Source organism: Berghia stephanieae, chromosome 10 (genome assembly GCF_034508935.2).
Source record: "Berghia stephanieae isolate SIO BIC M18660-M18661 chromosome 10, UCSD_Bste_1.3, whole genome shotgun sequence".
Lineage (NCBI taxonomy): Eukaryota > Metazoa > Mollusca > Gastropoda > Nudibranchia > Aeolidiidae > Berghia > Berghia stephanieae.
In genome coordinates this window covers 29,842,744-29,867,880 of record NC_088369.1, presented here as the reverse complement: position 1 = coordinate 29,867,880, position 25,137 = coordinate 29,842,744, and the positions used below count along the sequence as shown (strand labels likewise).

Genomic DNA, 25,137 nt, shown 5'->3' with positions numbered 1-25,137 from the left:
AAAGTTACAAAGCTGAGGGTCAAACTGTTCAATCTGCCTGAAACGGAAGGAATTCATGATGATAAAATTAACATAAAGTTGAGAAAGTCGGTGATTTGCAGAGTTTACCTCATCGTCAATTGTAATGTCGTCACCAAGTGTATTGTATTGATATTGTTTTATCAATAATAATAATTATATTTAAGTCAAACCTCAAAGAACAACACAACAAGATTGTTAGATGATAATCGGAAAAAGGTTTCTATTCAACTCAAACCAAAAACAATGTGCAGTGTAGCCAGTTTGGCAGTTTACAACTAAACGTTAAATAAATACAACTAAACTTATTAATCGATATATTACAGTTCCTTTCCAGTAAATTGTCATATTTTCGTCCCCACTCCGATCTCAAACAGTATATATTCTAAAAAGAATAAATAATTAAATAGCAAACAAACAGAAATATTCAGAGAGCGACCAAATGTCGGATAGAATTTAAAAAAAAATTTTTTTTTAAAAATAAAAACAATTATAAGAAATTCATGCTCAGAAACGGAACAAGGCCAAACAAAATAGGAGAAAAAAATAGACTCGCTCAAAATTAAAACATTAAAAAGAGAGAGCGATCGGATTCAAATCTGCAGCAAAAAGGAGCAAAATGAAAGGTGGTCTAACCCACTGAGCTGTCTATCCACACGGGTACCGATGTATCTTAAAATTCATATATGAGCTAGACATTTTTCCACCATCTTTGCTTCCTTGTTTTGATTGTTATTTTCATCTCTGATTAGAATATGTTGTTGGATCTAGTTTTGTGGACGTGTAATAATGATAATAAATTGTTGTCTTGTAAGAAGAAAACAGGAAAAAAACAGGTGTTGTCAGTTTTGGGCAACACCTTGGCCTAGGAATTTGTCCACGAAATAAACAAATTCCTGGCCATCATCAATATCCCCAAAATTGTGGTCAGAATGAAACAAAGATGATCAATAAAGTTAACAGGTCGATTGGTAGTGAAAATTTTAATGGTTGGTGGACTATGAACATTGATGATTAACAACTTTCTTACTGGTTGAAAAGAAAGGGCGAATTTTCAGTTTGACATTTTCAGTACATAGTGACAAAATCTTAAATTTTATTGATCCATTTGCTTTTTTTTTTTAAAACAGTTGTGCAGGAACATCAGTCTGTTGCAGTAAATAGCTGACAATTTACCAACTGACATAGTCCATGACAAAAAGAGAAAATAGAGATAGATGAGAAAATGATTTAATGAAAGAGAGACGGAGATAGAGGAGAAAATGTGAGAAAAGTATTATTATTCATGTACCCCTCCTTACTCCGTGGCAGTTAAGAGTTAAAGGTTTACTGGTACTGTGCGAGGCTAGAAGAGGAAATTAGAGAGAGAGAGGACGAAAATCTGAGAGATATATAAAAGAGAAAATGAGATTATCAATATTATTATTATTGGCGTCACTCCAAGGTGGTTAATAGTAGATAGTTGACGATTTACCAACTGGCAAGGTTCTTGGCTAAAAGAGGAAATGAGTGAAAGAGAAAATGGGAGCATAATTGATATTAATAACAATGAGAGAGAGAGAGAGAAGAGGAAATGACAGAGAGAGAGACAAAGTAAAAGAATAGAAAATGATAGAGAGAGAAGGGAAAATAAAAGTTTATTTAATATTAATATTCATATATCATCACTATATTTTTATACAGGACGAATTTTATTTCATATTCAGAGGATTTCGTATGACTTTGTGCTGCTTTTGACGAAAATTCGTGGATTTTAAACAATTAATTTAGCAATACTTTAAAGTTTTATAAAATTTTTGCAAGGATTTTATCATCTATTAAGACCATTTTTATTTACGTTTTACGATTTTAAGGAAAAAAACAGTGAGCTATTTTAATCTTATTACAACGGTCGACGATGAACACCGAGAATGACAACACCTAATTATTGTTATAACTATTCACTCCAACACCTATGTACAATACGACACACAATTAATAATACACCGAATTTAGAAATAGTGAACCTTTTGAGATCTATTAAATTATTCAAGGCATACAGTAAAATAACAAAAAGAGGAAATAAAGGTGGAAGGAAACAAAAACAAAAACAAATAGAAGCCAAAGAAAACATCAAAACAACTCAGTCAAATTAAAATGCAATAATTTAAATTCTACTAATAACAATCTAAAAATTCTAACAGTGAACTGTCGCAGCATTGTACACAAAAGAGCTGAATTCTGTGCACTCATTGACAAACATGAACCAAACATTGTCTGTGGACAAGAGTCGTGGCTAAATGACAATATTAAGTCATGTGAAATCTTCCCCAAAGAATACGAGGTATTCCGAAATGACAGAAAACTACCTAGACAAGAAGCAGAAGATGAAGGAAGTGAAAATCAAGACGATGAGACCAGGCGACCGGGAGGTGGAGTATTCATACTCGTTGAAAGAAAGCTCACAGGCTGTGAGCAAACAAAGTTCAAAACTGACTGTGAGATAATTTGGATAAGCGTTAAAATCCAAGGCCATAAAAACATCCTTGTTGGATCGTTCTACATGCCCCATCGAAACGAAAATGACATCGTAGAACTGCAAAAATCGCTTGAAATAATCAACTCAGAAAAAACTCCAAACCAAATGATTCTAACAGGAGACTTTCACTGTCCTGATATAAACTGGGACGGTTCAAAAACGTTATCTGTCTGTCCACAACGTGCAATACAACAAAGCCTCATTGACATTACAGCAGGAGCGCACCTCACAGGCACTCAGGCAGACATCGGCATCCTCGACTTTTCCAAAGCATTTGATGCTGTGCCCCACCAAAACCTCCTGCAGAAACTAGAAAATTACGGAATTCGTGGCTCTCTACACACATGGCTTTGTAATTTCCTCACAAAACGTACCATGAAAGTAGTCCTAGACTGCACGTCATCGGATGAATGTCCAGTCATATCAGGAGTACCACATGGAACGCTGCTTCAAAATCCCACAGACAAGAACACAAAACTACAGAAATACTTTCTTCATTAGAACTATCTCAGAGTGGAATGGGCTGGATGAACTGGTCATCATGGCACCACACCTAAACGATTTCAAGGCCCGACTGACATGGGCCCACGCCCAATGAGGACGCCGCTGAAATACAACCAGACCATTGGTTTCTTCAGTGCCAACCATACAGATACAGATACAGATCACTCTGTGGCAATAACATCACTTCATGACACTAATGTTAAAAAGTACACGTATAGTTGACGAACTGACACGGACATGTCGATTGTCAAGGTCCTTGGCAATTGTATTACCAATTTTGTTAGCCTTTGGGAGGCATTCCATAAGCTCCTTGTGCTTAGGGAAACAACCCAAGTTTTCCTTTAACTGACCCTAAGAAAAATAAAACCTAGTATCTTTAACTAACCCTAATAGTAAAATAGGAAAAACAAACACCCTAGCCCTAGGACTAGGACCTTGCCTTTAGACTAGACAAAGAACGGTATAATTAACTAATAGAAAAGAAAAAAAATCCTCCAACTTCGAGCTAACCCTAATAGAAAAAAAAAACACCCTAGGACTGATTTGCACTACCTTTCAATATTTCAGTGACAAAATGGTGACAGAGAACCAAAACAATGGTCATGTTAGGAAATCTTAAACTTTCACTAATCTATCAAGGTTTGTTCTAGTTCTAGAGTTTTTAAAATGCCAGTATATATTGAAAAATTGAATAAATAAATGCCTGACAAAATATCCACTATGAATTAGTAATTGAAAGATCTCAGCTTCTGTTTGAGAGGCCTTCCATAAGCTCCCTGTGCTAAGCGAAACAACCCAAGTATTCCTTTAACTAACCCTAAGAAAAAGGCTGCAGTTATTCATCATCATCATCATTATTATTATTATTATTATTATTATTATTATTATTATTATTATTTTTATTATTATTATTATTATTATTATAAGTATAATTTTGGCACATTTTAAGGTCGTAGATACAAAAGTAGGTAGCAGAAATGAAATCATTTTTTCCCATTTCTATAAAGATTAATTATCACAATAACGTATTTATTTTGCTAACACTCATTTAAATGCAATTTCTCAAAATTGTCATTTTCAGTTTTAGTGTCAATGCCTCTCCCCACTTCCAGCTTAACAATAAACTTTTTAAAAGATATTTGAAGTTAATTTAATGGTAACATGTTTTAAGTGTCTTACCTAATGACAGAACATCTTGGCCAGCGGTGCTCGACCTTTGTATCTTTTCTGGCGACATTTTGCTGTGGTACGAATGAACTAGACAATGACTTGGATGATGGCTTTTCAAAAGCTTTAATCAGCTTCAAAATGGCTACATTTAATTATTACCACCACCACGTCATCATCACTACCACTGCTACTGCAACCACCACTGCCACATCATAATCACTACCTCTACTACCACAACCACCACCACCACAACATCATCATCACTACCACTACTACAACCACCACCACCATATCATCATCATTACCACTATTACAACCACTACCACTGCCTCATCATCACTACCACTACTACTACAACCACCAACACCTCATACCCTCTCTACCACCAGTTCTACAATCACTACCATTAGGTTTTGGAGATTTACTTCATTTGAAATAAGGAAACTTTAGGATTTTATTTGGCATTGTATTTACATATCATAATATAGTTCAAATCAGTTATCTATTTAGAACTATGCAATATGTAAACCGTATTTACTTGTGTGCGAAAATTCCTCTTTCGGCATTGAAATTCCTCAGAGCGGTGTCTGAAATTCCTGTGGACCAAATTTAAAGTTGGCGTTTCTGAATAGATGACTATATCATGCATCCTTGCATCATTCCCCTTCCTCAACTACCTCCAGATCAAAATACACTAACTACTATCGGTGATGGGATTGATGTAGAAGTTAAGCTCTTATCCAAAACTCTGGCCTCAGCTGAAAATTATTAGAATTCGACGATTCAAGTATTTTGAAGTTTCTGAAAGTCTCACTCTTCAATAATGGCTCACTCAAATTTTATTGATTCAGTTTAAAATTCAATTTTACGCATCAGGGTCATCCATCCTGACATTCCTCCTAATGATTATACCGTTTGGTGATGTTAATTTTAGGTTTCACCTCTTTCCGCTGTAATCTATTAATAAAAGCACAAAATATGCAGTTTTGCACATTATTTTAGCATAACTGTGGGTGTCCAAATCCAACCGTGGAATTACCTTCTGAAGTTACTCTTGAGTATGTACTAAAAATAAATGCAAATTAAAAATATTTTTTATGCTAGGACAGGGGAAAAGATGCAGCAAATATGTGTTTCCATGATTAAATATATCTAATAATGGATTCATATTCATAGCGCAGTACAGATTTATATATATATATATATATATATATATATATATATATATATATATATATATATATATATATATATATATAAAATTCTTATCATATCTTATACATATCTTCTCTTATATTTTGCTTTGCAGTTTGAAGTTGAAAGAAAATGACAACCGCAGCACGTCCTACATGGGATACGGCTAAGGGAGGTCGAGGCAAGGGAGAAGGAGATCTCAGTGCTTTGTCCAAACAATACTCCAGTCGTGATTTACCCTCTCACACCAAGTCTAAATACAGGTGAATAATATCAAGCAAACTTAGTCATGCCAGTTTGGTAACATCTTCTAATTTGTGGCCATCATTTTAAACTACTAAATGAATCAATGATTTATATAAATAGACTTGATTTTGTATCTGTTATCTTTTTCTTTTTTTTGTTTTTTGTTTGTTTTTATTCCGTCCAACAGACTTTGTTACTGTTTTGAATTTGATGAATCTTGTCACATTTAATGTTTTTTAATGCAAGAGCAAGGCAGTCATGCCCATTGCTGATTAAATACCTTCAGCTTCTTCAAGCTGAAGTCAAGAAAACTATTATATGCATAATATCGGGATTCGTTGATTTGCGATAATGGAATATGGTTGATTAGTGGAAATGGAAATCTGATAGAGAGTTGAATCATGACCAAATACCAGACAATGATGATCATTTTAAGAATGCTTGAAGCTAACAATCAATTTGTACTTAATATAAGTATAAGAAAATGAAATTTAGTTCCAACCTTCGATAATGCATTGTGTTTATTTTAATTTTATGGATTTTTTTTTTTTTAGACAAGAGGGTCAAAATACTCAAGATGAACTTCGTGGACGTGATTTCCGTCGTGAGTTGGAGGAAAGAGAACGTTCCTCTAGGGAGAAGAAGGACAGAGGTCGGGGTAAGGTCTCAACGGGTTTAATACATTGCCTTCTTAGTTGTTCCATCAGCTACAGAACCTTGTTCCAATTTGGCTTCATCACTACCAGTTAGAATGCTGGTTTTGAATTATTATGACATTTGTTTTGATTGGTTTAGAAATAGTAAAGTAAAGTAAGCAAATGGTCCTCTTTATATGGAGCATCTCTTAAGGCAATATCCAAGGTTGCCAATTTTCCGTATATTTACGGAATTCATTATGTTATAAACCCTCACTATATTTTTTCATTGCTTGATAAACAAAAAAAAACGTCAGTACACAGTGTGTTTATACTGGAGCTCAGCACTCAGAAAGGTGTCAGTCTATGTGTTCGTGTAAAAGTTCAGTAAAGTTTTGCCTCATGAATTGGCAACCCTGAATATCCTACACTCTACATTCATGATTTGACTCATCTGTGGGCATAGATTACTAAGGAGGAGAGATCTCATGATATCTCCCTGTTGTAATGCTATTGATAGTCTGTGATTCCCAATACGATCTTGATTAGGTTTGAGGTTTCATTGATTTCTGGATTGTATTGTATGTCCTAGGAAAGCAACTTATCATACATTTTTGGACCCAACCCTGGTTTAAAGCAGCATTATCTGTGTTTAAAATTGTTCCATCAATTGCCTCATCTTATATGATAAATGCACCTTGTGATCAATGTAAAATTTGTTGAGCACTTGGATTCTTGCTGTGTATAAACGTTAAATGTGCTCATCATTGGCATTTAGGATGTCATGGTTACATGACAGGATGCAACTAACTGGGTTAGTTTGTGGAACTGTGTTAATACTAGATAAGGAGTCGTATGAACAGATTCATGTAACACCTGTTTAGGGTATCTTTGTGTTTGGAAGAAGTCAACTATTTGAAAGTCTCATCAAATAGAGCATCTGTCTGGCTGATTGGTTTTGAGGCTTTGCATTTCACATTTTTCAAACCTTACATGAATGATTTGCATATGTTTGTTTTATTTTATGTTGTGTTGATTTGACATTCTGATTCTTAGAATAGATTGTGGCCATCCAATGATGTTAGTAGAGTTTGCTCAGGTAGTAGAGTTAGGCTTAGGAGACTAAGACTAAGCTTACAACATAATCAATCGGACATCAGGTGATTTTTTTATCTGAGATTTCTCCATCTTTGTTATAAATTCATAAGTTTTCTTCACTTTCACTTTGTAGTTATAAGTGGACTATGAGTGAAAATATACATGCACAACCATTTCCTCTTTTTTTGAACCGTCAATTAAAAAAAAAAAAATCATAATGAGCTTTTATATAGCGCAATACCCACTAAACGTACTCAAAGCACTTTACAAGGGGTCCCTGGCCAACACAACACTTAACACGTAGGACGAGACATGACGCCTGTTAGGCGATATTACAATTTTTCGGACAGAGACAACGCTGTTAACGGCCATGTACTCATTTTACACCTGAGTGAGTAAAGAGTCTTTTCCAAGGACTCAACTATGCGCTGAGCGAGGCTCGAACCCAGGACCTTCCGATCCGAAAGCGAGTGTCATACTACTAGACCACATAGCCGCACAAATTTTGTAAAAAGGCAATGTGCAAGTTGGTTTCAGAATTTTTTGTCATTTGCCATTTACATCACTGATGATATAACACCAATAAATGCTGACTGGTTTTTACAAATTTATGTTCCAGACTCTGGCAGTAGCAAGAGACCCAGACTAGAACAAATTCCTGCTGCAAATTTGGATGCTGATGATCCATTAGATGATGATGTAAGTAGATACTTTTTAAATTATAACACTGTCAACTGTCTTTATACATTTTCTAATAAAAATAGTGGAGGATCTGCAATATTTGCAGAGATATAAAGGCTATTGCAGGGTTGCCAATTCAGGAGGCAAAAATTTTATGCAAGCACATTGACAGACCCAATCAGAGAACAGAACTCCAATAAAAATCCATAATGAACTTTTTTTTTTGTTTAGCTGCTGATTGGAAAATATATCAAGAGTTTATAGCATACTGAATTCCTTAAATATACAGAAAATTGGCAACTTTGCTATTGCAAACAGGCATAATTTATTTAACCCTCTTACCACTTAAGCCACGGTCTTGGCTTTCCCGATAGACCACTCAGAACCATGATTGTGGCTTTAGAACCAAACTTCTTTATCGAGTCTGGTTACATCACTTAGATATCTCTGGCCAATAAAATCTGCTACTCTCCACTCACAACATTGACAACAATGCATGTCGCTTTGTTGTTATGGCCTACCGATGCCAAATTATTTTTTCTTCCTCCAAAAATCTATTTTATTTTTATGTTTTTACTCTCACTTCTCCCTTATATATATATAAATGAACACATATATGCACATCATCATCCCTATCACAACTACTACAACCACCACATCATTATCCCTACCACAACTACTACTACAACCACCACCGTATAATCATCAATACCACCATATGTTGTAATTACGCTTTCAACTTTTGAAAATTCCTCCGAGTGGAGTCAGAAATTCCTGAGAGACACTTTTTGGATTGCATCTCAGTAAATTTTAATGAAATCCAAATTTATAGCTTATAGTCGCATGAATGGGTCATGATCTTCGCGCTGAAAAATTTCCTCTTTTTTTTGACCAGTCATTCTCACCCTTGATAATCCAGTTCCTTCTCAGTAATTCAACATTAAGTACCAAAATAATTGGAGTGGAGCAACAAACACTGAATGCTTCACTGGTAAAAGGGACTCCTTAAGGGGGCAGTTTGAGCCCTGTATTGTTCTTAAAGTATTTGGAATGATAATATTGATGATGATAATAATCATTATCATAATAATAATAATGATATTAATGATAATGATAAGAATAATAATAAGATAATAATCTATTCTGTAAAAAAAAAAAGTGTTGGGGATCAACAGTGTTCCGTACAGCCATGCCATCGTTAAATTTTTATCATGGAGCACAGAATTACTGACAAGTCATCGATGTCACTAAAATATAAAGAGTTATCTCCCTTCTTTACTAAAAAATTTTTTTTCTAAGCCTTGAACTACCAAAAGTAGGGTGATTTAACATTTAAAATAATATTTATATGTAAAATATAAAAAACTTTATTGAAATTTGTCTTGTTTGTCAATTTGATTGTAACAGAAAATGAAATGAGTAGAAAAGTGCCTGAAGACAATAGAGAATAAAAACTTTGTGGCGATGGGGGCTCGAAATCACAACCTTACTGTTACGACGCCTGGCCTGCAAGAGGGATGCTATACAGCTTACGCCATCCACCACTCCAAAAAAGTGGTTTCAAACGTAGTGTCTTTCCTGAGTCCGTTTCCCGACTTCTTGAGGTCATGGGTTCAACACAAACGTAACTCCGCAAAGTTTGTTTACAAGCCAGCAGTAATGCTTAAGCTCTTTTCTCAACACAAATATATAACATAGAGGCGATCTTCATTTCCTGTTTCTATCAAGTGCCAGTCCACTCACTAAATTTATTGACACTGGGGTCTTCATACATTACATATCTTTTCATTAGAACAGATAAAGTAGAAGGTAGCGTGATTGTGATCTGATGTCAAAGCACATAAATAGTATGTCTGCGTCCTTGTGAGAGATGTAGAAACAGTGTCTACAGTCGCTAGGGCATTATGATTGGACAGTTGACATTGGGAATTGCTATCTGGCTGCCCTATTGCTAAATTTATTTCGCGCTCACCTACAGACTTCAGTACTGGACCTATTTTGATTGTTGAGGGCAAAACAGTATTTATAATAATTAAAATAGATGATGCCTGTTCGTTATAGCTTTTATTTCTCCTCATATATTGCAGGGTTCCCACTAGGAATAGTAATGATATTAATAATAATAATAATAATAATAATAATAATAATAATAATAATAATAATAATAATAATAATAATAATAATAATTGTTGCATTAGTGCTTGTGCATTTTTTTGGATTTTGGTATTCAGATGCCAAGTGAGAACTAGACCTGTAAATTCTCAGTCAATTAACTGAAATCAGTCAATTTGTCAAATTCAAATATTTAAAAAAGGAAAGAAAGAAAGAAAGAAATAAAAAAAAAGAAAGAATTCACAAATCGTAGTCGAATGACCGTAAAATAATTAGGAGTGTTCCACAGCACTACGCTTAGCTCATGGGGACCGTTTATATTAACGATGTATATATTGCCAAGACAAAGCGACGCTTTTTATAAAAGGCGTGTCTGAACACTTCCCTGGGTATTTTCACACATCCTTCGTTAAATTATTTTTTCACTTTCCAATCCGTCGTGATCCCAACTGTAGCCAATTTTAACTGAGCCACTGAGCGATAAATTTCACTGTTTCATCTAAGCCAAAATTGACCACATTTACCCTTCGAGTCTCAAAACTATGATAAAGTAAATTGCGAATGCCGCAAGTCCGTTATGTAGACATCTTCAAATCGAAAGGTAGGATAGATTGCTACAAGCACATTTCGATTGCCTCACGTTGTAAACAAACTGGTTGACCGTTTCTTCACTGATTGAGTACCTGATCATAGGGAACAATGGTAAGTAGCCTAATTAATTCCCGTGCAAATCAGGACGTTTTCTGGCATTGTTTTGCTCAAGCCCAAGCGAGCTTGCTGTTTTGTGGCGATTTACCTTCATTTCGATTCTTTGAATTTTTCCGCTACGCCTGCCGAAGTTTCTTCTTGATAATTCACTTCTACTTAATAATTCAGTGTATTGGCCTGATGTCATATTTATTTAAGTTTTTTTTTCTCTGTCATTTACTGATTGAAAATCAAGTTTGCTCATTGCTACATTATTCTAATGTTCTCACAATGGCTGAGCTGTTCGTGGATCGCAATTCAGACTTGTCGAGCATCGATAAAGATGTGAGTCCCGTGAGGAATAAATTCAATTGGTCATGGCTAGAAGTTAAAGATGATAATGGTGATTATTTTTCTGACTATGTCAAAAAAAATTCCAGAGGCAGGAATATGACTTTGATGAAGTCATCTTTACCTATATGAATGACATGCTTATTTAGCATTCCTTCTACATCAAATTATGGCAGTCATACTTCCAGTAAGAAATAACACCCACTATTTTGATATATTGTATTTATCACTCTCCTCTCCAATGATACCCTTATTTTTAAAAATAATAATTGAATCTTCAGGTTGTCGAAGAGTTTCAGTCAATTTTTATAGAGCTCATTTACAGGTCTAGAGAACATTTTCAGTGGTTTTCAAAGTTTTGAGTTTAGACCCTGTTATATGAAATTGGAGGGAAAAGGAATTCAGCCATATCCTTTGTTTTGACAGACGATCATAATTTAATTTTATAATTTTCAGGATGATGAAGATGACTCCTCAGACGAAGATGACACTGCTGAATTGCTAGCTGAACTTCAGAGGATAAAGAAGGAACGTGTGGAAGAGAAAGCCAAAATGGTATTCATACTGCAGGATTAATTGCTTTTTGATAAGTCTCTAGCTGTTGCGATCCTTTTGATGAAATATCAGGCCTGCCAACTTTCCTAAATTTATTGAGAATTTCTATTTGTCCTCACTCCTGACTTTCTGAATTTGCTGCTATTGTTCTAATACAGTTTATGGGGAAGAAAATAATTATCATCATTATTATCACTATCATCATTTACATGTTGGTAGCAGCCTCTTATGGTTCACACTATTATGTTATGACGATCGACCCAATCAGCAAAGTCCGGTCCGCATTCGTGCACCGTCGCAAACCCGCCTGGTAGCATCGTCACAACACACCTTTCGACTAGATGCTCTGCCGTCTCGGGTTCTTGCCCACAGCGTGGACATATTGGACAGGAAGTTAGACCCCACCGATGTAACGCACTTGCCGTTAGGCAGCTCCTCGACCGAAGCCGATTCGCAGCTACCCAGTGTCTCCTCTTACTGGTATCAAAGCCTGGCAACTTCTCACCAAGCTTAGAGGAGTGTAGGTCCCCGCCCCCACGAGGGATTGAATTCGTCCAAATCGACTTCCATCTCGTATGTGCAGCTCTGTCCGTAGTCAGGGATTCTGCGTACAAGGGTTGCTGGGACTTATTTCTGCTCGAAACGGGGGCACCGTCCATTATGCGCATGAGAGGGGTATCCCCATTCCCACTCTCATTGATCTTACTCAGCCAGTTTCCCGTAATCGTCTCCCTCCGGACATCGGGGGGCTGGATCGCTGCCATTATCGGGCCCCATTCTCTAGGGGTTGTTGCTATCGTTCCCGACACTATGTGCATTGACTTGCGAAGTTTTACATCCACCTTCTCAACGTTTCTGCTTCTACCCCACACTGGAGCGCAATACTTTGCGGTGGAATAGCATAGTGCCAGGCCCCAAGTCGATCCCGCCAGCTTCCTCAGAAGACTATTCCGCTTCTCTATCTTCCGGGCAACCCCTTCGAGATGAACCCGATAGGTAAGGCTGCGATCCAACGTCACCCCTAAATATTTTGGATGCGGCTCATATGGGAGTGGCTGGTCCCCGACTAGGACATTCAGTTTGCGGGTGTGCCAACCACTTCATAAGTGAAATGCAGTGTCCACGGTTTTTGAAGTGTTCATCTTCAGGTCATCATCATCATCATGTAGTTCCATATCTGAAGCAGACGTCGGAGGTCATCTTCCGCCAAGCTGATCTATCTCTTGCCAATTCTATTAAAGCAGCGCCACCTTTCTCAGTTTCATCTGTCCAAGTTCTTATCCCTTTCAAATAAGTTATTCTTTGTCTTCCTCTTATTCTTTTTCTAGTCAAGGCGAGTACTTCCAAACCAGGGTGGCGGATAATGTGTCCTAAAAATTCCATTTGGCATTTGATGATTTTTGTTATCAGTGATCTTTTTCTGTTTGCCATTTCTAAAATTTCTTCATTTCTTTTCCTTTCCACCCATGACACCCTCATCATTCTTCTGTAAAACCACATTTCCGCTGCCTCCAGTCTTTTAACCATGGTCTTGTTTATGGTCCAGCTCTCACAACCATATAGCAGCACAGACAGTACATAGCAATCCAGGACCTTGATTTTTGTTTTCATGCTAATATTCCTGTTTTTCATAATTGTATGCAGCTGGTTGAATGCATTCTTCGCCATACCTATTCTTTTCTTTATTTCACAATCTGATTTTCCATTGGATGTTACATTGAAGCCTAAATATTTGAAACATTCAACTTGTTGTATTGTTTGTCCTCTGCTTGTTATTACACAGGCTGGTGGGTTATTATTTTTAGATACCGTCATACATTCTGTTTTAGATTATTCAGTTCCAGTCCCATATTTTCACTACTCCTGACTACAACATCCAGTAATTCTTGTAGTTCATGTTCAGATTCTGCCAGTAGAACCGTATCATCTGCATACCTCAGATTTGTTACATTCTTTCCTCCAATACACACCCCCTTCTTATGTTCGATATCTCTTAATATCATTTCACTATAGAGGTTGAATAAATCTGGAGACAAAACACACCCCTGCCTAACTCCTCTTCTAATAGGTGTAAAACTGCTTAGCTCGTTGTCAACACGCATTGCTGCTTCTTGTTCCCAGTACAAATTCCGTAATATTCTTAAATCTTTACCATCAATGTCCAAGGATGATAGAATTTTGAATAGTTTTTCGTGTTGTACTTTATCAAAGGCTTTTGAATAGTCGATGAAACACATATACAGATCTTTATTTACTTCAATACATCTTTCCATCAGCATTGATAATGTGAATATTCCATTTCTGGTACCCTTGTCCTCAACAAAACCAAATTGCATCTCCCCAATTTCAGGTCGTATTTTATTTCTTATTCTTAGTAAAATTATCTTCAAAAGAATTTTTGTGAGGTGGCTCATTAGGGTAATAGTTCTGTGTTGTTCACAATCAACTGCCCCTGGCTTTTTTGGTAATGCTATAAAAATGGATCGTTTCATATCAGTTGGCATTTTTCCTGTGTCATACACTTGATTTAGAAGGTTTGTGATGAATTCAATCCCCCATTCACCCAGGCCAGTCAAGGCTTCAATTGTTATGGCAGGACCTGATGCTTTTCATGACGTTCCTAACTTCATCTTTCATTATAGAAGGCCCTTCCAGTTCTTTTATCATAGGCATTTCTCCTTGATTATCAAAAAAAAGTTCTTCAATATATTCTGACCATCTGTTTAGAATGCAGTCTTTGTCCATGATGGTGTTTCCACGCTTGTCTTTGATGCATCCACTTTTAGCACCTGATTTAGTTTTGTTTGTCACTTCTTTTATTTTCTGATGGAAGAATTTGCCATTTTTTCTTTGCAGGACATCATATAGTGACATTGTTCATTTATCCAGTCTTCTTTAGCTTCGTTGCATTTTCTTTTTATCTGCCTGTTCAGAGTCTTGTATTTTTCTTCCTGATTTTTGGCCTTTCTTCTCTCATTCATTAGTTCTAATATCTCTGGAGTAATTCATTTCTTCTTCTGCAACTTAAGTGTGGTTGGAACATTTTCTTCTAATGATGCAGCAACACTGTCTTTAAACTGCTCATATTTCTCTTCTATATCTGTTAGTTCTCCAAGCACTTCAAACTTGTTTCTTACTGATAGTTCAAATTTTTCTTGTATCTTCTGTTCTTCCCGGAGAATGTCTAGTTGGTATTTAGGTTTAGCCTTTGCTCTTTTGCAGATTTTCAATTTAACTCGTATGGGGCATAGCACAGGTATATGATGGCTGTTACAGTCAGCCCCCGGCATAGATTTGGCATACAAAACTGAGTTTCGGAAACGTTTGCTGATGAGTATGTAATCTATTTGGTTTCTCACTCCATCTCCAGGACTTTTCCATGTCCACTTCCTTCTATTGTGGTTTGTTGACCAAGTATTTGTGATTGTCAGATCATGTTGACGGCACCATTGAATAAGACGGTCACCTCTGTCATTTTTGTCTCCCAGACCATGTGTGCCCACAATATCTTCTATTCTTTCTCGGCCCACCTTGGCATTAAAATCGCCCATGATGAGTTTTATGTCTGAAGACTTAAACTGATGCATTGCTTTATCTATTTGTTCATAGAAATTTTCCACTTCTTCATCATCGTGACTGGTGGTTGGGGCGTATATTTGTAAAATATCAAAATCAAAAGGTTTTGCTTGTAGTTTGATTGCCATTACTCTGTCTGATATGGGCCAGAATCCTTTGACTGCTCGCGCCGTTTTATTATCTAGTATAATTCCAACTCCTCTTTGGTGTTCTCCTCCTCCTGAGTATATAATTTTACAGTCATCATAATTAAGTTCTCCTGCTCCTTTCCATCTAACGTCTGATAATCCTAAAACATTAATATTCAATCTCTTCATTTCCATAACTACATTTGCTAATTTTCCTTTCTGATACAGACTTCTTACATTCCATGTTGCTGTTCGTAATGTTTGGTGGTGCACAGTAGCTGGATGACGGTCGAGAGTCACCTGTTCACCTGCATGACTATCTCTACCGGACGAGGCTGTAATCGAGTTGCTCGAAAAACATCCATTGACGTCGTTGACTAGATTCGCTTGGACGGACATCATGACGATCTTGGGATGATACGTCAGTGGTTTCCCGTTGCCTTCTGACGGATTTTTATCTGGTTTACTCCATAGCCTTTTGACCTCCCGGTCATAACCCACAAGGCAGTGGGAGCATTTGGCAGGTACCACTTGTCAAAGTAGGATTTGAGTCTGGTGACGTCCTCGCTGAGTACGCTCTCGAGACGGGTCCACACTTTACTCTGAGTAACGAGTTCGGCATATCGCTAATGTAAACGTTAAACAACATTGGCGCAAGTACCGACCCCTGAGGGACCCCATTCTTCAGTTTCCTTACTTTGCTCGTGACGTCTCCCAGCGAGACGTGGAATTGCCTTTCCCCTAAGATCGAAGAGTACAACTTCAAGGTCTTTTTGCACCTTATGATTTTTGCAAGTTTGAGCATCAACCCATCGCACCAGACCGTATCGTACGCCGCTGATAGGTCTATAAAGACAGCACCTGTTTGCTGTTTTCTCTCGAACCCGTGCTCAATATGCTCTGTAAGGGCAATGACCTGCTCCGTGGTGCACCTCCCTTCCCTGAAGCCTGCCTGCTCGGGTGGCAGGGCAGCGTCTAGGACCGGCCCCCATCGGTTTAATAGAACACGCTCCAACAATTTGTAAAGACAGCTCAGCAGCGATATGGGTCTGTAACTGTCTGCCTCCTTCGCCGGTTTCCCTGGCTTCAGGATGGCAACTATCTTCGCATGCTTCAACACTTGTGGAAGCTTTCCTTTTGCAAGGATGTCAGACATTGCCTCTGCTAGCCAGGCCCGTGCCCTGGGGCCCAGATGTGTCACCATATCGGGATATACACCATCTATCCCTGCTGCTTTGCCGTTCTTCACTTCGCTAATGGCTGCACCCACTTCTCGGGGACTGAACGGGGCCATCCAGTCCGACTCCTCCGCAGGTAGCGAGTCCAAAATCGTACGGTACGCCTTGCGGACACCGCGCTCAAAAGCCTGATTAGGGACCCGCTTACTACGGTTCTTAATGTTCTTGGCAATTGTGTCTGTCTCGCATTCCGGTGTAGCCTTCGCGTAATTCCGATCTGGGTCCAATTTCTTTATCAAACGCCAAGCGTGGCGGCTGGAGTGTGTAAAGTCGAGACTTTCCACGGTCTCCTGCCACCATTGCTTCCTTCCCTCTGCCAGAGACTGAAGTAGTCTATCGGCTGCGTCCTGGGACTGGGTCTGCTGGTACTCTCGGTACAGCTCTTCCGACTCTGCTGTCCAGCAAGGGGTGTAGAATTTCCGTTTGCCCCGTGGAATAGAGCGTTGAGCGCTCTTAACCAGTAGCCTACTGAATCTGGTTATATTCTTGGACTTGGGAGGAATGGCAGGGCAGACCTGCTCGATATAGGAACTGAATTCCTCCCAATCAGCCTTCCTGAAGTTCCATCTGCAAAGTGGGAGAGACTGCACCCTCGGTATTGTCACCCCAGCTGTGACAAGAACCGACCTGTGCTGGCTATGCGGAAAGTCTCAGAGGACTGTTCGCTTCACCTGCAGCGGTTCACCGTTCGCGCCTTTCGTTACGAGGGTGAGGTCTGGAGTATACTCCTTCTTATGGCGGGTACCCCGGAAGGTACCCTTGGCTGTAGGATCGTACACTAGGTGTAGATCGTTACAGTCCATCCATGAGCGGAGTTGTCTTCCTGCCTCATTGCAGTCTCGGTAGCCCCATTCGTGATGGTGGCTATTAAAGTCTCCCAGACAGATGGAAGGATGGCTGCCCACCGGTACCGGTGGTGTAGTCCAAGTCGCTCTAGGTGGTTTGTAAATATTATGCAAACACAGTCCACCTACTTCCACGGAAATTCGGTTCACCCCATTGCTGTCCGTTACGCTCTCAATGACCCTTATCTTCGATGGCTCTTTAGCGTAAACGCTAACCCTCCTTTGAGCCTCGAAGTGTCCTCGCGTTGGACCACCGTATAGCCTGGGATCTGGAATCGGGAAGATTGCGCGCCTGAATAAAGGTGGGTCTCCTGTAACAGGAGGATATCTACGCAGTGGGCGGCCAATAGCTTTGATAAAAGCTCATTTTTTGCCATACTCTGGCTCTCGACGTTCAGGGACAATATGTGCGTCAGTTCGCCATCCCCGCCGTCGCATTTTCCGATTGGCAGGCCGCGAATCAATTGATGCATGGGACGTTTGCTTTTTTCTCAGACGTGCCGACGACCCTGGCGACACGAACGCGGTATTATTTGCTAGGCAGCAGACCGCTTCGCCATTGACGGGACTGATTGGGACTCGACATGAAGATAATAGTGTGGCGCCCGGGATAGGGCTGCTATTCGGGCACCGGGTTGGATCAAATTTAGTCACACACCGGGGCGAGCAGCTCATGTGGCTCGTTGGCTCGATACCCGGGATGGTCTCGTGACGGTCGACCGGGATTTACACCTTTGCCCTCCCGTGTGGCTCAAGCCCCCTCACCACTGCAAGGTAAAGATCCACGAGGGGGTACATGTTGGTGAATCATAAATTTAAAAAAAATAATAATAAAAAAAAGAAGGAAATAATATGATTGAATACAATATGTTTTTGCTGAATGCTTTTGTTAAGAAATCACCATATACTAATATGCCAGAGCCATTGATGTATTATCAGGGTTCCCACTCGGGAAGTCGGGAAATGGTCTTGAATTTTTTAATTTCTTCAAGATCGGGAAAAAACGGTCTTGAAAAATAAAAATGGTCTTGATTTTTCTTGTCTGAGTCGGGAACTTTCAAATCGGGTGTGGTCATAAACGTGAAGTTTGGTATCTTATTCTCATCTCATGTAGTTCCATATCTGAAGCAGACGTCGGAGGTCATCTTCCGCCAAGCTGATCTATCTCTTGCCAATTCTATTAAAGCAGCGCCACCTTTCTCAGCTTCATCTGTCCAAGTTCTTATCCCTTTCAAATAAGTTATTCTTTGTCTTCCTCTTATTCTTTTTCCATTCATCTTTCCAGTCAAGGCGAGTACTTCCAAACCAGGGTGGCGGATAATGTGTCCTAAAAATTCCATTTGGCGTTTGATGATTTTTGTTATCAGTGATCTTTTTCTGTTTGCCATTTCTAAAATTTCTTCATTTCTTTTCCTTTCCACCCATGACACCCTCATCATTCTTCTGTAAAACCACATTTCCGCTGCCTCCATTCTTTAACCATGGTCTTGTTTATGGTCCAGCTCTCACAACCATATAGCAGCACAGACAGTACATAGCAATCCAGGACCTTGATTTTTGTTTTCATGCTAATATTCCTGTTTTTCATAATTGTATGCAGCTGGTTGAATGCATTCTTCGCCATACCTATTCTTTTCTTTATTTCACAATCTGATTTTCCATTGGATGTTACATTGAAGCCTAAATATTTGAAACATTCAACTTGTTGTATTGTTTGTCCTCTGCTTGTTATTACACAGGCTGGTGGGTTATTATTTTTAGATACCGTCATACATTCTGTTTTAGATATATTCAGTTCCAGTCCCATATTTTCACTACTCCTGACTACAACATCCAGTAATTCTTGTAGTTCATGTTCAAATTCTGCCTGTAGAACCGTATCATCTGCATACCTCAGATTTGTTACATGTATGGCGCTGGCTTCCGGCGACAACAGACGTGTTGTGAATGTTTACGTATTTTCTACATATATTTTTGTCCATTTATCATTCAATCGCCGGAATTTACGTCTAATTTTTATTCAAAATGGATGTGAAGTATATATTGTTCCTGATTTTTATATTTATTAGTATATTTATAAGCATAAATTGTGTTCTAGCCTGTGATTTTGCTGCCAAAAGCCTATCGATAATATATACTCCAGAGACTCTCCGATCCCTCCAACCTGTGTCACCCCCACCACCCACTATTGACACATCGTTTATTAAAGTAAGAAAGAGGGGAGAAAAGGAGGAATAAAAACAAAATTTAACAGACGGCCTTTTCGTCCATTTTTACCCTGTGTAGTGACAGGTAATGTAAGATCACTGAAAAATAAAATTGATGAACTGTTTTCACTGTGTCGTTTTAATAGTGACTATCGTCAAGCCTCCATAATAGCGTTAACAGAGACTTGGCTATCTCCTCACATACCATCATCATGTTTTGATATTGAACAATATTCACTATTTCGAGGAGATCGGACTAATGTAAATAAACGAACTGGGGGTGGGGTGTGCACGTATATTAACAACAAATGGTGCCACCCCAATAACTGTCAGATAAAGAAAATGTATTGTGACGATTATATTGAATTTATTACTGTTTCGTCACGACCATATTATCTACCCCGGGAATACACTCATGTCATCATCATCAACGTCTACATTCCACCATCATCAGACAACACCACAGCGAAAAATATTTTGAGGAAAGAAATACAGGACATTCAAATTAAGTCACGTGATGCCGTATTGATGGTCACTGGCGATTTTAACCAATGTAACGATTTTACTCTCCCGGGACTTCATCAATACGTGGACTCCGAGACAAGGGACAAAAGACATTAGATTTATTCCTGTGTAATATTAAAAATAGTTATAAATGTTTACCCCGTGCCCCATTAGGTTTATCTGACCACTGCATGCTCTTGCTACTCCCCACCTACCGCCCTGTTTTTAAACGTGTAAAACCAGTAAAGAAAAGTGTACAGATCTGGAACGGAAGTGTGTGTGAAGATTTGCGTGGTTGTTTTGAATGCACTGACTGGAATGTTTTTATCGAATCATGTGATAGTGTGGATGAGCTGAATGACTGTGTGAGTGAGTATTTAAAATTCTGTGAACAGCTAGTGTCTTGTAAAAAAGAAATAAAATATTATCCTTACAACATGCCTTGGATAACAAAAGATCTAAAACTTTTATTGAACCAAAAGAAAACTCTCTTTACTAGTGGAAACAAAAAATATCTGAATACAAAACAAAAAGAGATAAAGAGAGTAATATCTAGTTGTAGAGACAAGTACAAAAATAAAATTGAAAAATGCTTTTCTTCTGGGGATATACGGGACACGTGGCGGGGGCTTAAAACTGCTGTTAACTATAATCCAAAGCCCACGATTATATCAGAAGATATCGAAATTGAAACTCTAAATAAATTTTATTCACGTTTCGACACAGCAAACAAATTTGATATTGAAAATGAAAAACATAAATTAGACAGGGCTTTGGAAGATGAAATGACTTGAGGTCAGTGAAGAAGAAACGAGATTCGTATTTTCGAAACTAAACGAGAGGAAGGCTGCTGGGCCGGATGGATTGAAAGGAAAATTATTAAAAGAATGTGCCCATCAGCTTTCCCCCATTTATACACATATTTTTAACTGGTCCCTCCAATGCGTTTCGATCCCTGAAATTTGGAAAACTTCAAAAATTATTCCTGTTCCAAAAAAAGAAAAACTTGAAACTATGAACGATCTCAGACCTGTTGCACTGACTTCAATCGTCATGAAATCTTTAGAAAAACTTGTTCTTGTTAAAATTAGGAATCAGTTTATGCCATTGAGTGATAGTCATCAATTTGCTTACAAACCAGGACGTGGCGTAGAGGATGCCATTTTCCTGTTTACAAACAACATCTACAGGCATCTAGATCACGCTAGGAGCTATTGCAGATTGCTTTTTGCAGATTTTTCTTCAGCGTTCAATACAATGCAACCTCAGTTGGTTGTTCAAAAATTGACTAGTCTGAATTTAAACAAGTATATAATTGCTTGGGTGCTCGAATTTCTTACGGAGAGAGCACAATATGTTCAATTAAGACAAAACAAATCTTCCTGTATAACTACAAATACTGGTGCTCCTCAAGGTTGTGTATTGTCCCCTGTATTATTCACAATATACACGAATGACTGTAGAAGTCAATACCTGAGTGTACCTTTAATAAAGTTTGCAGATGACACTGCTCTTCAAGGCCTCATAACAAATGGCAACGAAGTGGCTTATAGGCAAGAAATTGATAGATTTGTGTCTTGGTGTGATGCCCACCACCTAGAGCTTAACATAAGCAAGACAAAGGAGCTAGTGATTGACTTTAGGAGAGTGAAGGAACCGATAGAACCGTTAAAATTAAAGGACCAATTCGTCCAGCGAGTTCCTCACTACAAATACCTTGGTGTAACGATTGATGACAGGCTCAAGTGGGATGAACACTTGAAAATAATTAGGCATAAGATGTGCAGACGTACATATTTTTTATCAAAACTCTCTCAGTTTAGAATAGATAAAACCCTCTGCACATTATTTTATAGAGCAGTAATTGAAAGTGTTTTGTCACTTTGTATAACAGCTTGGGGAGGCAATTGCTTAGCAGTGGAAAGGAACAAAATAAATTCAAATATTAAAAAATCCATTAAACGCTATATAAATGATGTTGACGATGTAGATCTTTTATACGAGAAATTTTGTATAAATAAAATAACTAAAATATTAAATGACCAGTATCATCCACTAAGACCATCAATTATTATGTCAGAAAGAAGTGGTCGCCCTTTCTCTATTTCAACGAAAACAGAGAGACACCGAAAATCTTTTCTGCCGTCCAGTATTAGGCTTTATAACAACAAGCAATAATCATTTTATATAATAATTTCTCATTTTTACTTTTACAAATATAAATATTAATTTATTAATTTATTTGTTTTGCAATCTTTTCAATTTATAGTGACAGTTTTAACTATTATACAGTGTTGAAATTATTCATATTATAAAGTGCAGCTCTGGTTATAGAGCTGCTCCTTTTTTAAAAAATATATACATCCTATTTCCATTGTATTTTTATCTTATTGTGTAAATTATAACACGTCTGTACAAAAAATTTCCTTTTTGGGATGCAATAAAGTATTATTGTTATTATTCTTTCCTCCAATACACACCCCCTTCTTATGTTCGATATCTCTTAATATCATTTCACTATAGAGGTTGAATAAATCTGGAGACAAAACACACCCCTGCCTAACTCCTCTTCTAATAGGTGTAAAACTGCTTAGCTCGTTGTCAACACGCATTGCTGCTTCTTGTTCCCAGTACAAATTCCGTAATATTCTTAAATCTTTACCATCAATGTCCAAGGATGATAGAATTTTGAATAGTTTTTCGTGTTGTACTTTATCAAAGGCTTTTGAATAGTCGATGAAACACATATACAGATCTTTATTTACTTCAATACATCTTTCCATCAGCATTGATAATGTGAATATTCCATTTCTGGTACCCTTGTCCTCAACAAAACCAAATTGCATCTCCCCAATTTCAGGTCGTATTTTATTTCTTATTCTTAGTAAAATTATCTTCAAAAGAATTTTTGTGAGGTGGCTCATTAGGCTAATAGTTCTGTGTTGTTCACAATCAACTGCCCCTGGCTTTTTTGGTAATGCTAATGGTATCTTATTATTTACTTAATTAGCAGTGATGATAATCTTCTGCAGAATTCCGGGATTTTGGGAATTTCTCAGAAATTTGCCGTGTCAAACATTTTCCTCAAAACCACAAAATCACCATTATGTCTTATGTCATATTTGTGCTCAGTCTCTTGTGAAATTTGGTGACGGCCCCGTCTTTATGACGTCGGGCCAGACAGAATGGCGCCAGATGACAGTTGATACAGAAGACCAGTGGTGTGTTCATTGATTAGTTGATGGTTGAAGGGAGGGATAAAAATGGGTCTTGGTTTTTTTTTTCTTCTCTGCTGTAGATGCCTATTGCCTTTTCAATTTCTTTCTCTCTCTCTCTCTCTCTCTCTCTCTCTCTCTCTCTCTCTCTCTCTCTCTCTCTCTCTCTCTCTCTCTCTCTCTCTCTTCCTCCCCCCCCCCCCACACACACCATCCATTAGATAATCTGGTTATATAGAGATACAAAAAGCAACGGTGATTGGCTTTGTTCACTCTTCTTTTTTTTTTTTTCCTATGGTTTGAAATTTGAGAGATTTTTTGGTTGTATTTTTAAGCTGCATAACCTAGGTTTCCGTAACAAAGATATTGTAGCCTGCTTTATAAAGTAAAAATCAAAAGAAAACAACACGTTCTGGCCTTTTATTCGAATATTATTGTAGGCCATTAAAATGTTATATGAAAAGGACAATTCATTAAATGTTTACAAAAAGTAACTTTATGTCTAATGATAAGAATGGATTTACACTAGTAGTAATATATTACATAATACAAAACCTTCCTGTTATTTTTACATTTTGCTTGACCAAGAAATGTTCCTCCTTTCATCACTGATTAAGCTGTGTTAAGTTAACTGCTAATCATCATGCCTGGTGGAACATTCCAGGAGTTCTGGACCAAATATCCGGCTTTCAAAGACTGGTTAGAAAATACTAGCAACAATCATGAAACATACTGCATATTGTGTAAAAATATTTATATCAAGACCATGGGAAGGTCTGCTTTGACATCCCACATTTAAGGGAACAATCACAAGTCACTAGCATTGGCTATATCTAGAAGTGACAGGGGGTTGTTACTTAACTTTGTTGCAAAGCCGTCTACTTCTACTAGCTCTTGCGCTTCTGACTCAACGCAGGCACAGGTGATGCCAAAGCCTTCATCATTAGATAGTTTTGTGTCTCAGTCTGATGTCATTGATGCTGAGATTTGGTGGTGTGTGTGAAAAACCACTCTGCCAGTTCGAATCAAGACGTTGACTACTTTTATTTTAAACAAAAGTTCAGTCAATACAAAAATTTAGTTGTGGAGAAACTATTGGTCTTGAAAAAAATTTGGCAGTCTTGAATTTTGAAATGGGTTTTGAGTGGGAACCCTGTATAATATTTTTTGTTGTTGACAGCAGTTTGTAGATCAATTTAACTGAATTTCAAACGATTCACAGGAAGTAGCATAACATTATCACTACCACCTATTGACAACTTATGTTTGTCTTGTCTTTAAAATCATGTTCCATTTGCTGTTTTGATATGAGTCTTTATCATGTAAATTACCAGCGTCTAAAGCTGCTATTTGATGACAGATTCTTTTCACAATTTTTGTGGCAGATTTTATCATATTAAATCATTTTATTTCGTAGTTATTGGTAACTATGCATTCAAACATTCAGAGTTTGTTGTTTGGACATTTATCGACAGAGTTATCCCCTTTTTAAATGTACTAAGGTACAAAAATAGTCCATTTGGGTCATGTTAAACTGAATGATAGCCTTAATTTCGCTTATTTGGCAACGAGTCATATGTAGAAGAGTCTCCAGGGATTGGGGAGATAGTCATAACATTGTTATGCAACCGCCAGAAGCTGCTACTAAGAGTATG

The 25,137-nt window shown here is 37.7% G+C and overlaps 1 protein-coding gene across 4 annotated transcripts in view; it reads left to right on the top strand.

The window, feature by feature from the left end:
• The window catches only part of LOC144980951 (spliceosome-associated protein CWC15 homolog), a 57,801-nt gene that overhangs the window by 18,632 nt on the left and 14,032 nt on the right, over positions 1 to 25,137 (top strand). For all 4 annotated transcript variants that reach the window (XM_078928943.1, XM_078928944.1, XM_078928940.1 and 1 more), the window contains 4 exons: positions 5,520 to 5,667; positions 6,205 to 6,308; positions 8,003 to 8,082; positions 11,671 to 11,769. In XM_078928943.1, the coding sequence (XP_078785069.1) occupies positions 5,537 to 5,667; positions 6,205 to 6,308; positions 8,003 to 8,082; positions 11,671 to 11,769 (414 nt within the window). In that variant the 5' untranslated portion in view covers positions 5,520 to 5,536. The remainder of the gene's footprint in view (positions 1 to 5,519; positions 5,668 to 6,204; positions 6,309 to 8,002; positions 8,083 to 11,670; positions 11,770 to 25,137) is intronic.